The sequence below is a fragment of the Gadus macrocephalus genome, chromosome 23, assembly GCF_031168955.1.
Source record: "Gadus macrocephalus chromosome 23, ASM3116895v1".
Lineage (NCBI taxonomy): Eukaryota > Metazoa > Chordata > Actinopteri > Gadiformes > Gadidae > Gadus > Gadus macrocephalus.
This window is the reverse complement of record NC_082404.1, coordinates 8,317,828-8,332,013: the sequence shown is the minus strand read 5'-3', so window position 1 is coordinate 8,332,013 and position 14,186 is coordinate 8,317,828. Positions and strand designations below refer to the sequence as shown.

Below are 14,186 nucleotides of genomic sequence, written 5' to 3'. Positions count from 1 at the left end.
ATTGGATCATTGTGATTTAATCTGTATCGACCTGTATTGAAGTCTTTGCTTTTCTTCCTAGGTTATGCTGCCCAAAAGCTGCCTGAGTCCCAGTGAGAACGAGAAGGGCTAAAGTCACACCGATCCAGAAGCTTACAGAACTCCATCACTTCTGCTCCTGCTGCCCCACCCCTCCATCCTGCAGAGACATGTCAGACCCAAGCCTTCCCCAGCCCAACACCCACGCCATGACGTCTGTCATCCACAGTGTAAGTTCAGCAGAACCAAACCAACCCATACCAGACCTGGGCCAGGTCTACATTATTTAACAAAAGATAAGCAATTATTAGTAAGCTACAGTGTATTTCACGGTAGCTACGGTATTCCATGGCAGGCCAGACCCAGGTTATTATGATGCCTGAAGCAGGCTTTGGCTAGATGGTTTGAACACATTATTTAAATGGGCTCTCCAGTCTCCAAAGCTAGTTGGATATGGCATTTAGATAACCAGTGTGGCTAGATTTGATTGGTGCATGAATCTGGTTGTTTGGATTGGTGATTGATTCTGCGCCAAACAGTAAACAACAATGGCTCGGGCTCTAAACAGTTGACTAGCATCGTGGGAAGCCCTGAAATCCGTTATTATAAGATCAGATGTTCTTTATTAATCCCAGATGGAAAATGATGGAACCCTAACCCATATTGCAATCCATGCTGGCAAGCCCATTCCTGCAAATAACACAATCAAAAGTCGACATATCTCCCGACTGCCTGCTCCAGTGTTGACTGATGTCCTAATGGTTGGTGTTTGTAGGAGGTTTTTGGGGGGAGGTCACTGAAACAGGAAGTCCTCTGGGTTAGGAGAGTCTTTTGTAATGCTGAGGCTCCACAGCTGTTGAGCACTACACCAGGCCTTACTGTTGCCTGCCGCACTCTGTCTCCCCCTGCCCTCCTCTTGGCACACCCCCAACCCCGCTACCATGCTGTATTTATGCTGTCTCAGCGCTCTCTTGCTAGTCTGGCATCACATTGTGTGTTTTGGTTTGTTTTTGCTGTTCCTTGTAGAAATCTGGGCTCTGTATAGCCACCGAACACACACACACACACCAGACCACACACTCTGGCCCCCAGAGTAATGTGGAAGAGTGCCAAGCTGGTCAAAGGTCGTGCAGTTCACCGCCTTTCTCTTTGTTTATTTCAGTTTTGTTATTTTAAATAAATCTGAGTTGGGGACAAACTGCTGCTGCCTCGCAGACAGTGCGGTCGGGATAAGACGCTTTGTTTGTTAGGTTCAGCCGTTGAACACAGCACATGGTAGACATGAGAGGAAGAGGGCAGTGAAAGAAAGCAGCTCTCCTCCTCTGCAGGTTTCAGATTGTAGTCTTCAGATGAGTGGTTATGTTGTCTCACCGAGGTCTGTCGAGCCATCCTTCTGTCTGGAAGCAGCGACCAGACAGGAGCAGTGCATAAAAATAAATCTTCAAAAGATGTTTGACCTTTTATGGTAACGTTTTCATTTGAATTTCTCCAAACGGCCAATGAAGGGAGACAGCAAATACATGCATACAAAAAAGACTGTACCAAACAGAATTCATTGACACAGTTGGTTAAATAATTTTAGGGTTGGTGAAGGAAGCCTATAATATAAATGCAGGTTAGGAAAGTATACAGTTATATATGTTCCAGAACGGGCCTTCGTACATGTGGATAATTATAGAACTAGAACTTATCTTAACATAGAAATCTGGTATATTCTAGAACTATTGAGAGCCAGCAACTCGTGTTCCACCCAATCAGCCGGCAGCAGCTTGGATACAGGAAGTGCCAGTTTTCACTGACCTTGGCATTTTGGTTAGCATCCAGTGAGTTACTTCCTGTCTCGGCATTAATCAATCACATGGTCATCAGGGCAACCAGAGCGCTTCTCAGCGACTGGGAAGCCTACCATGAAGTGGATAATCAGCCTGATAAGTAGGACGATTTCATGTCCTCGGTTTACTGGCTTTGGAGTGACATGGAAGTCATGTCTTTGTGTCATATCATATGATGTTAATGTAAATCATCGTGATGTAGGCCACTTCAAGCCTGCAAATATTGAACAACTAAATTACCTGGGGCCTGTATCTAATATTTACCAACTCAGACATCAATACAGCTCAATTGTTAATGTCTTATTAATCTCAATAGGAATGTTTGACAAAGTGACAAGAAATATTTATTTTTGTTTAAGTGTCATAAATAAAAAGGTTTTGTGTAAACATGCTCCACACAGCGCAGAGAGTCGATTAATTTACTGCATGAGAAAACTTTCCCAATCATTTATTTTGTCCCGGAGCTTTCTCTGCTCTGGGTTAATAATTATCTCCTTGACAACAATGTGTATGTACTAGTTCATACACAGTTCAGATAACACTGTTTGGATTTCTGAACATCAATCATTTGGAAATTTGGGCGATTTGCTGATTCCAAGGAAGCGACCCAGGTCACGTGACGGGGAAAAGGGGAGGGACAGAGATGGGGTGGAGAGACTATGGCCATGGTCAACTGCTCTTATGAATAATTCCAAGGTTTCACAGAGAAAAGGCAATCCGTGTGTGTCTTATATTTAGCCAAGGATTGATGTGTGACAACCTGATGGATTTTCTGTACACACCGGAGGTGAGTTTGCACAGTTCCACCTCAACCAACTCCACATAGCTGAAATAGCTTTCTGATCAAGGGTTCGCCCACATGGTGTAGTTGGAGCCTGCTATACCCAGCTCTCAACCAGCTGGTGCCCTATTGGTTTGGCCTGTCAGGCATATTATTTAATAGCAATGACCTGTTTTAAGATGACTTAAAACCTTCAACATTAACCCATAATATCCTCTGATTTGTAGTTAATCTAGTAGCAGATTTGTTTAGCTGCTTACGTTCACATTTTGGCATTTAATCGACACTTTTATCAGATGTGACTTACAAGTCAGTCCGTGAACAATTTAAGTATACAATCAAGATTGGAGTGCCACAGAAAAGGTTGTGCTGTTTGTTTCAAACTACTAGTGAGTTTCAAAAGAATAGCTGGACAAGGTCATTGCTTCTGTGGTAGAAAGATACTTTCTGAATAGCTTCTGGATTCCCCAACGGAGATAAAGCTCAGTAAAGTTTGTCCTAGACTACTGGTGCTGAAAATCCAAAACAGGCAAAGCTGTTGGGTTCCAACCATGCGGTATATACCGTTGGCTCAGACCCCACCAGCGCAACACTATCTTTGTCTTCCTATAATACATCACTGATTACTGGTAGTCATTGGTGCGATGCTGGTCGCACCTATCTTAAAGAGTAACCAGCAGCGTTTATAGTTCATATCTGCATTACTGGTCTTGGGTGCATGCTGGTGGTCCTTTTCTGTGTATCAAGGAGACCAAAGCTGCAGAGAGCGAACCTTTACTTTGACTCAATAAACAATCTCCTTACCAGTATAGGGCTTAACATCACTGCATCACATTATCATGTTAGTAGTTATGATTTAATGATTTTTCATTATTGGCCGTCTCCATTTTGTTTGAAACTGCTACAGGGTTTATCGGGCGAGTGGCATACGTTTTTTTTTGTATTGTCTTGGAAGCATCATGGTACATGGTACATGGTACATGGTACAAGCCCTTTAGCTATGTCCGGAGGGAACCTGAGTAAAGCCAGATTAGGATCTTCATCCGCTCTGTCTCTCAGATCATATGACCTACAATCATTATATACTCCCTATACTTTAAGAAACCACCTCTCACAACTTGTTTCCCTGACAAGACTTGTTTTCCAGGGAAAACGGATGTTGGAGCAGGAGTAGCAGGCATCAGAGTAGGATGTGTATTGATCGGTTGGAATATTTTGGCCAATCGCTCTGAGTAGTTTGATTACTTAAGACTGTTGACTGTGGTGATGAAGGATCTCGTACACCGTTCAGTCCTGCACCACAGCGAGATAAAACGTCCACTGTGGCTGCTTCTGTGAGCTGAAAGGATGTTGTGGAGGGGATGACTGACATTACCCATAAAAGTGGGCACTTGCCACCACTGACTGGTGAAACCTGCGCAGCATTTTACTGCACACGTCAAAGGACCCAAGCCTCCTTAGGTAGAAGAGCTGGCTGTGCCCCTTTCGGTATTTTACTCAAAAGGACTTGTACGTTTGTACCACCTCAATGTCTACCACTTGAATGTTCACTGGCTGAATAGGGAGCTTAGACCTGAATAAACACCTCTGTTGAGTCCCAGTGCTGCTCACCGCCGTCCCAGAGACACCATCATTGCCGGTTTTCTAAGCGTTTTCTAAGTGTTTTTCTAAACATACAAAAAGTTTGAACTTAATAGCAATCCGCCGACTTCCTCTTGATGTGGAACAATTGGAGGGGTGTGATACCTGGGTAAGATGGCCCACAGACCTGTTTTGGGGGATTGGTTATTGTAACTGCAAGACAAAAGAAGGGCTATTTGATGCTAATACCAACCCATCAGTATCTCCATTGATTAATTCCTTAAGACCAGTAGGAGGTTAGAGAGCGATGTTTTGCAGGTAGGGGGATGAACACAGGATGAAGCAATAAAATATTTACCGTCTGATCATCTAACAGTGGGGGTCAGAGACAGAGATCTGGCAGGGAGGGGGATGAGGGAAGGGTAAATGCGTCCTCGCCTATTTGAACTGTTAAGTGATTAATAGATTGTTCTTCAGAATCTCCAGGGCTAGGTCACTACTGTAGCAGCGATAACAATATCTCAAGGGGCCGTAATCTCATCCCACTTTACTGTTGGACATATCTTAATCACACAGCATAAAGTTTATAGGACGATAACTGCACAAATCTAGCCTCCCTTTACCTCCTTTTTTAGCCGTTTAGCTCGTCCATGAGCCCTACTTTTTAATTGAAGAAGTTGTATTAGTCAGGTCAAGGTGCCTTTGCCAAGTCTGTTGTCCGGAATAGACCATAGAGCCAAGACTCAATGTTCAATCGTTTACTTGTGGGCTCCTGCAGGGTACCCCAAAAACCAGCCCCATGCCGCTGCATCGTCGACTTTCTTCTTGTCACTCATGTTACTCTATGTTGATCTCTGTCCCATTGAGTGTTACTCACTCCCAGTATGTCCCATTATGTTTTTAATACATCACAAAACACAGTTTATCAAAACACATGACAAGGTGGGGGCTATCGGATAACTTCCAATCATTGCCGGTTTTCTAAGTTAAACATACAAAAAGTTTGAACTTACCGGTAATAGCAATCCGCCGACTTCCTCTTGATGTGGAACAATTGGAGGGGTGTGATACCTGGGTAAGATGGCCCACAGACCTGTTTTGGGGGATTGGTTATTGTAACTGCAAGGGCTATTTGATGCTAATACCAACCCATCAGTATCTCCATTGATTAATTCCTTAAGACCAGTAGGAGGTTAGAGAGCGATGTTTTGCAGGTAGGGGGATGAACACAGGATGAGGCAATAACATATTTACCGTCTGATCATCTAACAGTGGGGGTCAGAGACAGAGATCTGGCAGGGAGGGGGATGAGGGAAGGGCAAAAGCGTCCTCGCCTATTTGAACTGTTTGGTGATTAATAGATTGTTCTTCAGAATCTCTATGTCTAGGTTACTACTGTAGCAGCGATAACAATATCTCAAGGGGCCGTAATCTCATCCCACTTTACTGTTGGACATATCTTAATCACACAGCATAAAGTTTATAGGACGATAACTGCACAAATCTAACCTCCCTTTACCTCCTTTTTAAAGGCCCTTAAGATAACTTAAAGGTGCTTTCCCTCTTAAGTATCCGTATTCTTATCATGAAATGTACACATTATTGAAAGCATTGTTTATTTGTAGTATTTAATGAAATACAATATGTATATTGCTTTAATAATTTATTAATTAAAGATTAATTAAGATAACGTTCCAGCCTTCCCAGTATTTGATTCCCCAGCAAGCTAGATAATAGATTAGGGCTCCGCTGATTGGCTGAGGTAAGAAAACCAAACAGGAAGAGAAATGAGAAGCGCAAACACAAAACACTCGCAAACACAAAACACTTAAGTCCACCTCGCTTTTTCCTTCTTCTGAAGTCATCATACTGCTTCTAAACAGTCCATGTTCTCTTACTTTGTATGAGACCAAACATGGGCATCCACTTGGTGTCTTGAGTGTTTATAGTCGAGAAAGGAACAGGGCTCTTGTAGTATTGCATCATGGACGACGACCACACACCCTCCCTCCTCTCTCTGCTGGTGTCCCCACAGGCTGAGTCTGCAGTATGAGAGGATTGAGACCTAGCTGTCAGGGTAATCTCTCAGGTCACTTCCCTCTCACACACACTCAAACACGTACTGACTCGCCCGCTCTCGTCCCCTATAGAGGACATACATTCTCTCTGTCCCTCTACTCTATAGAGGACATTCAGTCCCAGCGGGACATATGTACAGCTGACAGTATTTCATTTGTTATTTTTAGAAACATACTTCTAAACCAACGGGCCGCTACCGAGCCCTGGACCATTGGTCATCAGCCCAAAGAGATTTAGAAATGAAGAAAGATAAATATTTCTCTGCAATTATCATTTTTACAGTCTATTTATATTGTACCAGATTGAGCCGCACAGTGAGCCACTTGGTGTCCTAAGCCCAACTAAGTTGCCCAAATGAAGTACGTTTGAATAGACAGGTTCCCGGGCAACGACACAGCAGATAGCAATGTGCAACCGGGGGGCAGAAAGCATAGACAACAGACCGACAACAGACAACAAGGAAGGGCTTGTTGTGATGTCAACTGCAATAATCGCAAAAGCAAGTGATAGAAAAAGTTTAACATGCCATGAGGTTCACTCCCTTTAATGCCACCATGCAGTCAGGATCTTAGCATCTAGGATCTGTGCATGATATATGCAGTCAAACTATAGTGATCGAGTCAGTGATATTAGGAGGACACTACAGACAAACATTAGCTACGTAAAATGAACTTGCAAATGAATGACAAATCAAAACTTTCTCCTTTGGAAAAAGCATTTTATCATTCCATTTTCAGGCTATACAAGGAAAAGTGTAATACAATGCAGTTTAGACATTGATAAAAATTGCTGTAGTGGCTAATGAACTTTAAGGTAACAAAGAGGTTTATTTCCCATGGTGCAGCCAGCCATATTTGTAACAAGAAACTCGCGCATTGGATGCCCTTATGCACCAGAAATGAATATGTCTGAATAAAGGTATTTCAAGACCTCAAGAAGTTTCTGTTACTATGCAGTTTGTGTTTGCTAAACACAGTGCAAGGTCATCCATATATGGTCATGTCCTTGTGTATGTAATTCTCTTTCATCCCAATAAATCATATGCTCTGACAAAAAAAATTAACATCTGGTGGCTCTGGCTGTCGCAGGCCGGTGGTGAGCTTGTCAAATCCCCTGGCCGTGAATATTTCACATTTGCATACTGGGCCACCGTAACATAAAGGTGGAGGATACCTGGTGTACTGTATCGGTTCTGATCTGTACAGGGTCAGATACAAACACTCTACGTTAGGAAAAGTCACATGTTGCTGAAGTCCCTTGCAAGTAAAGTCACCTCTATTAGTAAAGTAAAGTCACCTGAGGGTAAAGTAAAGTCACCAGTGGGAAAAGTCCCCCGTTAGAAAAGTCAGTAAAGTCTCCTGTTAGTATAGTCAGAGACAGGGATCTGGCAGGGAGGGGGATGAGGGAAGGGTAAATGCGTCCTCGCCCATTTTTACTGTTAAGTGATTAATAGATTGTTCTTCAGAATCTCCAGGGCTAGGTCACTACTCTAGCAGCGATAACAATATCTCAGGGGCCGTAATCTCATCTCATTTTACTGTTGGACATATCTTAATCACACAGCATAAAGTTTATAAGATGATAACTGCACAAATCTAGCCTCCCTTTACCTCCTTTTTTAGCCGTTTAGCTCATCCATGAGCCCTACTTTTTAATTAAAGAAGTTGTATTAGTCAGGTCAAGGTGCCTTTGCCAAGTCTGTTGTCCGGAATAGACCTTAGAGCCAAGACTCAATGTTCAATCGTTTACTTGTGGGCTCCTGCAGGGTACCCCAACAACCAGCCCCATGCCGCTGCATCGTCGACTTTCTCCTGTTGAGTAAAGTCACCTGTAAGAAGTTTCCCTGTACGTAGAGTCACCTGGAGGTCAACTGTAGGGCCCCTGCTACGCTGCCTCACATGATCCCTCAGACACTACACACACTATACACATTCATGTACACATGCGCATATACGGCATACGCGTACTCATGCACACACATGCACACATATGCACACACACACACTCCCTCTGCCAGCCCCACCGTGTCCCCAGGCCAGCATTGTGTCCTTCAAGGCTGATTGACCCAGAGCACAGCGGTCAATATTTGGGCTTGATGTCGCCAAGAGGAAACGCGAACGGCATGCCGAGCCGACAAATAGTGTGTTTGTTTGAACAGCTCTTGTCCTTTTCAAGCGACGTGTGTGTGTGTGTTTTCAAAGTGAGCATGAAAGAGGTGTTTATTCTGTCCAGCGTGACGGCTGATAGGGTCCTGATTACAGTGGTCACGAGGGTTTGATAAGCGCTGGTAGCTAGCACCGCCACTGGCTAGCACCGCCGCTAGCTGCTCTTAATAGAAGCGGCCTGATTCCCGCGGCACTGTTGCCATGGTAGTCAGCCGCTGACACCTTGTCATCGCCGCAAACGCTGCCCTGAATCCCGTAAGCACACACCAGCATGAGCCAGGTAAGTCGACTCGCTCACCTGCTTTGAGACAAATCGGTGAATAATGATTATTCAATTAAGGTGAATCATTTGTTGATTTTGTCACTCTTTTTAATTGCTTGGTTGTTTGTCAGCCAGCTGGCAAGTCGACCAGGGCTTGTTCAACAAGTAGTGTGTTCCCCTCTCTCAAGATTTCTCACACGTCTTTCCCATGTCTTGAGATTTACCGTGAAACCCTTATCTGTGAAGCAGTTAAACTGCATGACAAAGACTGCAGTGTCCAGGAGACGAGAGGGTAGTGAACAGGAGACAATCACCGTAGTGTACAGGGGCTGAGGATGGGAGTGAATAGCAGTGTAGGTGATGGGTTTTGAATGACAACTAAATAAGATAAGATAACCATTCAACAAGATGTTGAATGGTGAGATTGGGGTTTAAGGATATTACATTTATGCCTGGGGATTTAGATTGTGTATATAATGATGATCGCTAATGTTCTCTTCTTGGATTAGATTAAATGATTCTTAAATAAAATTATTCATCCCCAAAGAGAATACATTTTTGTTACCACAGATCTTCTAAATGCTCAAACTACTTTGGTCAAACAATGGCTGTGAAAAGGGCACTTAATACCTGGACATACCCTCAAGCTCCGGTTGCATCCAGCTATGCTGTTGTTTTTAGTCCAAACTGATAATCGCGTACTGGTACTCTCGCTAGGAATCCCGCTCACGGTAAAGTTGAATGTTATGGAAATGTATAAACCATGCAGCAAGGTCAGAGGTCAGCTGAGTACCTAGTTTCTAGATCTGGGCTGCGTTTGGCTTGTTAGTTTTTATGGTGAATCGAACCTTGCGTCAACATCGGATGTGTGCCCAGCAGCCCAACCTGAGCCTCTGTTCCTCCCCTCTCACACTCACCTGGGTGTGTGTGTGTTTGCACGCAGGTCAAAGGTCAACCCATCCTCTCCCAGTGGGTCCTGGGAACTTTTGTGTTTTTATTGGATTTGTGATGGATGGGTTACCAAATTGGAAAAGCATTCGTTTTCTTGTCTTTAATCTATGGACAATATGCCAGGTTACTTAACACCTGCTCCACATACCGCTAGCCTTTATTTTGCTAGGAAATTCCCCATGTTATGGAAAAACCCCATGAGGTTTTCACACATACCTGACCCCAAAGCGTCAACATGTGAAGTTAGGGGGTTAACCGAGACAGCTATAGGGGGCTGTATGTGATACCAGCTCGACCACCGGGGGTCCATGGTCCAGAAGCCCCCCTCACCTCGAATGGACAGGGGGAGGAGACAAGAAGGGAGGAGTGGAGAGCAGAGCAGAGGCGACGAAAGCAGTGCAGGGCAGGAGAGTGCAGTGCTCCCACCCACCACCAGGGGAGAGTTCAGTATGGAGACCAGGTCTTGGGTTTCCTGAGAACGCTCTCGTCGGGGGTGGTGGGGGTTAGATTAGGTTACCGTGGCGATGCCCCTCCCTGCGTCTGCCGCAGCAGGGGGTCATAGCTAGCGCCAAGGGCAACGTGCAGTATCCACGGTAACGGGGCTAGTGGACGTGCTGGGTGGGAATGAATCTACCTGCTCTCCTCTTCCTCCTCCCCTCCATCTCTTGTACAAATAAGAAGCTGAGCTGCATGCTACAGGGCGACACTGCAAGGCTTGGGCAGGATAGTCTTGTGGTGAAGGTTGTGGGTTCGATCCCCAGCGTCTGCAGTCTAACCTGTAGTCATCCTAGAGCAAGATGACCACGAACCCCTTCCAGCTCCTAAATGACATGTGTCTCAATGCATGGATGGATGCTTTGGATAAAAGCATCAGTTAAATTACTATTGTATACGAAATAGATCTATATCAATCCCCCTTCTCTCTTTTCTTGGTCACATAATTTCTGACATCAATAAAAAAGAGCTTTTGATGAAAGCATGCACGTTTTGCGTTAAACGGGGCTGATTTGACAGTCATGTTACCGCACCATATGACCCGCTGCTCGCTGCGGTGGGAGATTCCCTGCAGCGCAGCGCCCTCTAGTGGCGGTGCATGTGAACTGCACACTCCCACTATTACAGAGCTTTCAAGGGAGAATGAGGTTGTCTGTCCCGAATGAGATGCTTTTAACACAATTTCTTTCCATTTATTATATGAGATATTATTATATATAAAATGACGTTGTAGTTAAAAATAACAGAACGAGGTATTTATTGAGATTTAAATAAATGTAGTTAAATGTATTGTGTGTCACTGTTTGTTCTCTGCAGCCCGAGGCCCCCACCTCCTCTTCCTCCTCCTCAATCCGCGCGGCCCCTCGGGCCGAGGAAGAGGAGGATGAAGACGACCTGAACAAGGCCCTGGGCGTCCAGCGTTTCCAGCAGATCTTGAGCCCTTCCTCCGTTGTCCCCGACGACCAGCACCGCAACTACCACGAGGAGGACATCCTAAGTAAGTGTGTGTGTGTGTGTGTGTGTGTGTGTGTGTGTGTGTGTGTGTGTGTGTGTGTGTGTGTGTGTGTGTGTGTGTGTGTGTGTGTGTGTGTGTGTGTGTGTGTGTGTGTGTGTGTGTGTGTGTGACATCCACGTTCAGAAAGTCCACTACAGCCTTGCAGTCAACCATCTTGATTCGTCTTATCAGTCCAACTTTGAGTATATTATTTATATTTCATGCAAAATGGAAGATCATCTCTGACCCCTCTCATCCAGCACACCACTTATTCACACTCTTACCATCAGGGAGGAGGTACAGAAGCATCACAAGTAAAACATCATGCTTTAGGGATAGTACCTATCTACAAGCTATACGCCACTTGAACAAGCACTAAGCACTTTAAGGTCTTTAAGATCTTCATGGTCTACCTCACTTGCAGTTTTTGCACCACTGTACTGTACTTTACTGCTGTCATTCTCTGCGAACCATGCATTGTGTGTTTTTTATGTGTGTTAACACTGTTAAGTGTTGTACTCCTTGTTATTTATGTGCCGTTTTGGCTTTTTGTCTTGTTATGTTGTGTTGTTATGTTGCTGTGTAATACATGTGAGCATACCAAAGCAAATTCCTATCAACTGTATTTTATATATTGTTGAAATGGCTATAATAAACTTGAACTTGAACTTGAACTTGAACTTCAAAATTACATATTACAAAGTTCTTAACAACCAAAAAAACGAGGACAAGAAATAAGATCTGTTTATATGAGGGCATCACTCACAAAATAATCGGACACATAATACATTTGAGAGTTGTATTAATCTGAAACCCAGATTTATATTGAGGGCATCAGAGAGCTCAAACCCATAACGTTTGTTTTTAAGATGGCCGCCGCCATAGTTCCCATGCCCCTACTAACCGATGCGGCCCCCTCAGGGAGACAGAATAGCCTCAGTCCCCTCGTGCTCCTGCTGTGTTCTCCGTCTCAGTTCTGCCCCAGTGAAGCGTGTCCGCCGCTGTGCTGCGTGGGTCTGAACCGCGCTGTGTGTGTGTGTGTGTGTGTGTGTGTGTGTGTGTGTGTGTGTGTGTGTGTGTGTGTGTGTGTGTGTGTGTGTGTGTGTGTGTGTGTGTGTGTGTGTGTGTGTGTGTGTGTGTGCGTTTCTCCCCCAGACCACCGCCACTCCTCGCACCACATCCACCGGCCGCTGTCCAAGCTGCCGCCCGACGGCCGCAGGAAGAAGAGCAGCAAGAAGAGGAAGAAGGAGCGCGACCACAGGGGCAGCGCCGCCGGGGGGGCTCCCATCGAAGAGGGCGAGGATGACGAGGAGGAGGAGGAGGAGGGGCTCGAGAGCCACACCTCCCAGTCGGAGACGGAGGGGCCCCAGGACGTGCAGGTAACCCCCCCCTCACCGGGACCCCTCACCCCTCATTAACTCATACTACTATACCATTACTATACTAGTATTTTAATCTTCATTTCATACTATAACCATAGCTATTATACTATAGCAGTACTATTATACTATTGCTATAAGTATTTTAATCTTCATTTCATACTATAACCATAGCTATTATACTATAGCAGTACTATTATACTATTACTATAAGTATTTTAATCTTCATTTCATACTATAACCATAGCTATTATACTATAGCAGTACTATTATACTATTACTATAAGTATTTTAATCTTCATTTCATACTATAACCATAGCTATTATACTATAACAGTAATATTATACTATTACTATAAGTATTTATTTACTAGTATTATTTGCTTTTCCTTTCATACATAACCATAACTATAATTCTATATGTATTATATTACTGTACTATTATACTATTACTATTATACTTTATATTTTCCCAGGAATGCATCCCAAACCTCACTACTGTGTCTTTAGACTAAGCATCTCTTTTACCCCTGACCCCTGTGTTGTGGTTTGACCCATGACCTCTCTGCTCCTCCTAGCGTTGACCCCCCAGGGTGACAGGGTGTTGGTATGTGGTGAAGCCCCTGACACACACACTAACAGAACGGGTCTCTGTGAGCATATTTTCCTCTCTGAATATTTCATCGGCCTCTCGGTCAGTCAGCTCTCAGGTTGCAGTGACGATATTAGCCTAATAGGGATGGGGGGGGGGTCAGTGTACATTAGGGTGCACCTCTCCCAGCCCAGAGGTACTGGGTACCATCAACATTGTCCACAGCTTAACCTGTAGTCAAGCTAACCCGTGCCCTAACTTCTAATAAATGAGATGGATCTGAATTTATGTTGATCCACTTTGGATCAAAGTATCAGAACTAAGTCTGTCCATATGCTAAATGTAACTATTTAAAACATATGCTCCTCATTTCCAACCATGCAAGTATGTTCAGTGTATTAGTTTACCGTGAACCTGAACCACTCAGATAAACAATACTCTATGTATTGTTTATTTTATTCACTGCAGCTGTTATTCATAGAATAAAGCTCCTTCCTCTATTTCATCATATCCTCATCATGCAAAATACTGTTTTCGCATCATTTGCTAGTTCAAGTCCTACCTTATTTCCCGTTAATAGCCCCCCAAAAATTGATCCAACGGGGGACATTTTTTTCCGTTTACAATTGCCCTGCTCTAGAAGAATTAAAATAGATGCATTTAGGTGCTAATTCTTATTCTTGAATGTTTTTATGTACCACTCACCTTCCTCCATCACCAAGCCACGCCCACACCAGTCCCACTTACACCAAGCCACGCCCACATCATGTCCTACTCACAGCAAGCCACACTCACACCATGTCCCACCCACTTACTTCATCAGGCCCCTCTCCTCATCCCCCTCACCCATCACCTCAAGGCCTGCTTCTAGTGTCACTTCCTGTGTTCCCCTAGCCATTTAACATTTCTTCAACTGTCCCTTCCTGTGTTCCCCTAGCCATTCAACATTTCTTCAACTGTCCCTTCCTGTGTTCCCCTAGCCATTTAACATTTCTTCAACTGTCCCTTCCTGTGTTCCCCTAGCCATTCAACATTTCTTCAACTGTCCCTTCCTCTG

The 14,186-nt window shown here is 44.3% G+C and overlaps 1 protein-coding gene and 1 long non-coding RNA gene across 9 annotated transcripts in view; one reads left to right on the top strand and one right to left on the bottom strand.

Moving 5' to 3' along the window:
• The window catches only part of slc4a2b (solute carrier family 4 member 2b), a 49,292-nt gene that overhangs the window by 19,256 nt on the left and 15,850 nt on the right, over nucleotides 1-14,186 (top strand). For 6 of the 8 annotated variants that reach the window (XM_060044716.1, XM_060044714.1, XM_060044715.1 and 3 more), the window contains 3 exons: nucleotides 62-248; nucleotides 10,981-11,161; nucleotides 12,314-12,537. In XM_060044716.1, the coding sequence (XP_059900699.1) occupies nucleotides 189-248; nucleotides 10,981-11,161; nucleotides 12,314-12,537 (465 nt within the window). In that variant the 5' untranslated portion in view covers nucleotides 62-188. Of the gene's footprint in view, nucleotides 1-61; nucleotides 249-2,520; nucleotides 2,638-8,590; nucleotides 8,737-10,980; nucleotides 11,162-12,313; nucleotides 12,538-14,186 lie in introns of those variants that run through there. The other 2 variants (XM_060044718.1, XM_060044719.1) reach the window with 2 other exon arrangements.
• LOC132452241 (uncharacterized) lies at nucleotides 11,211-12,314 on the bottom strand. The gene is made up of 2 exons (XR_009524270.1): nucleotides 11,888-12,314; nucleotides 11,211-11,407 (listed from the first exon to the last, which is right to left on the bottom strand). It is a non-coding gene; the product is annotated as an uncharacterized LOC132452241 (long non-coding RNA).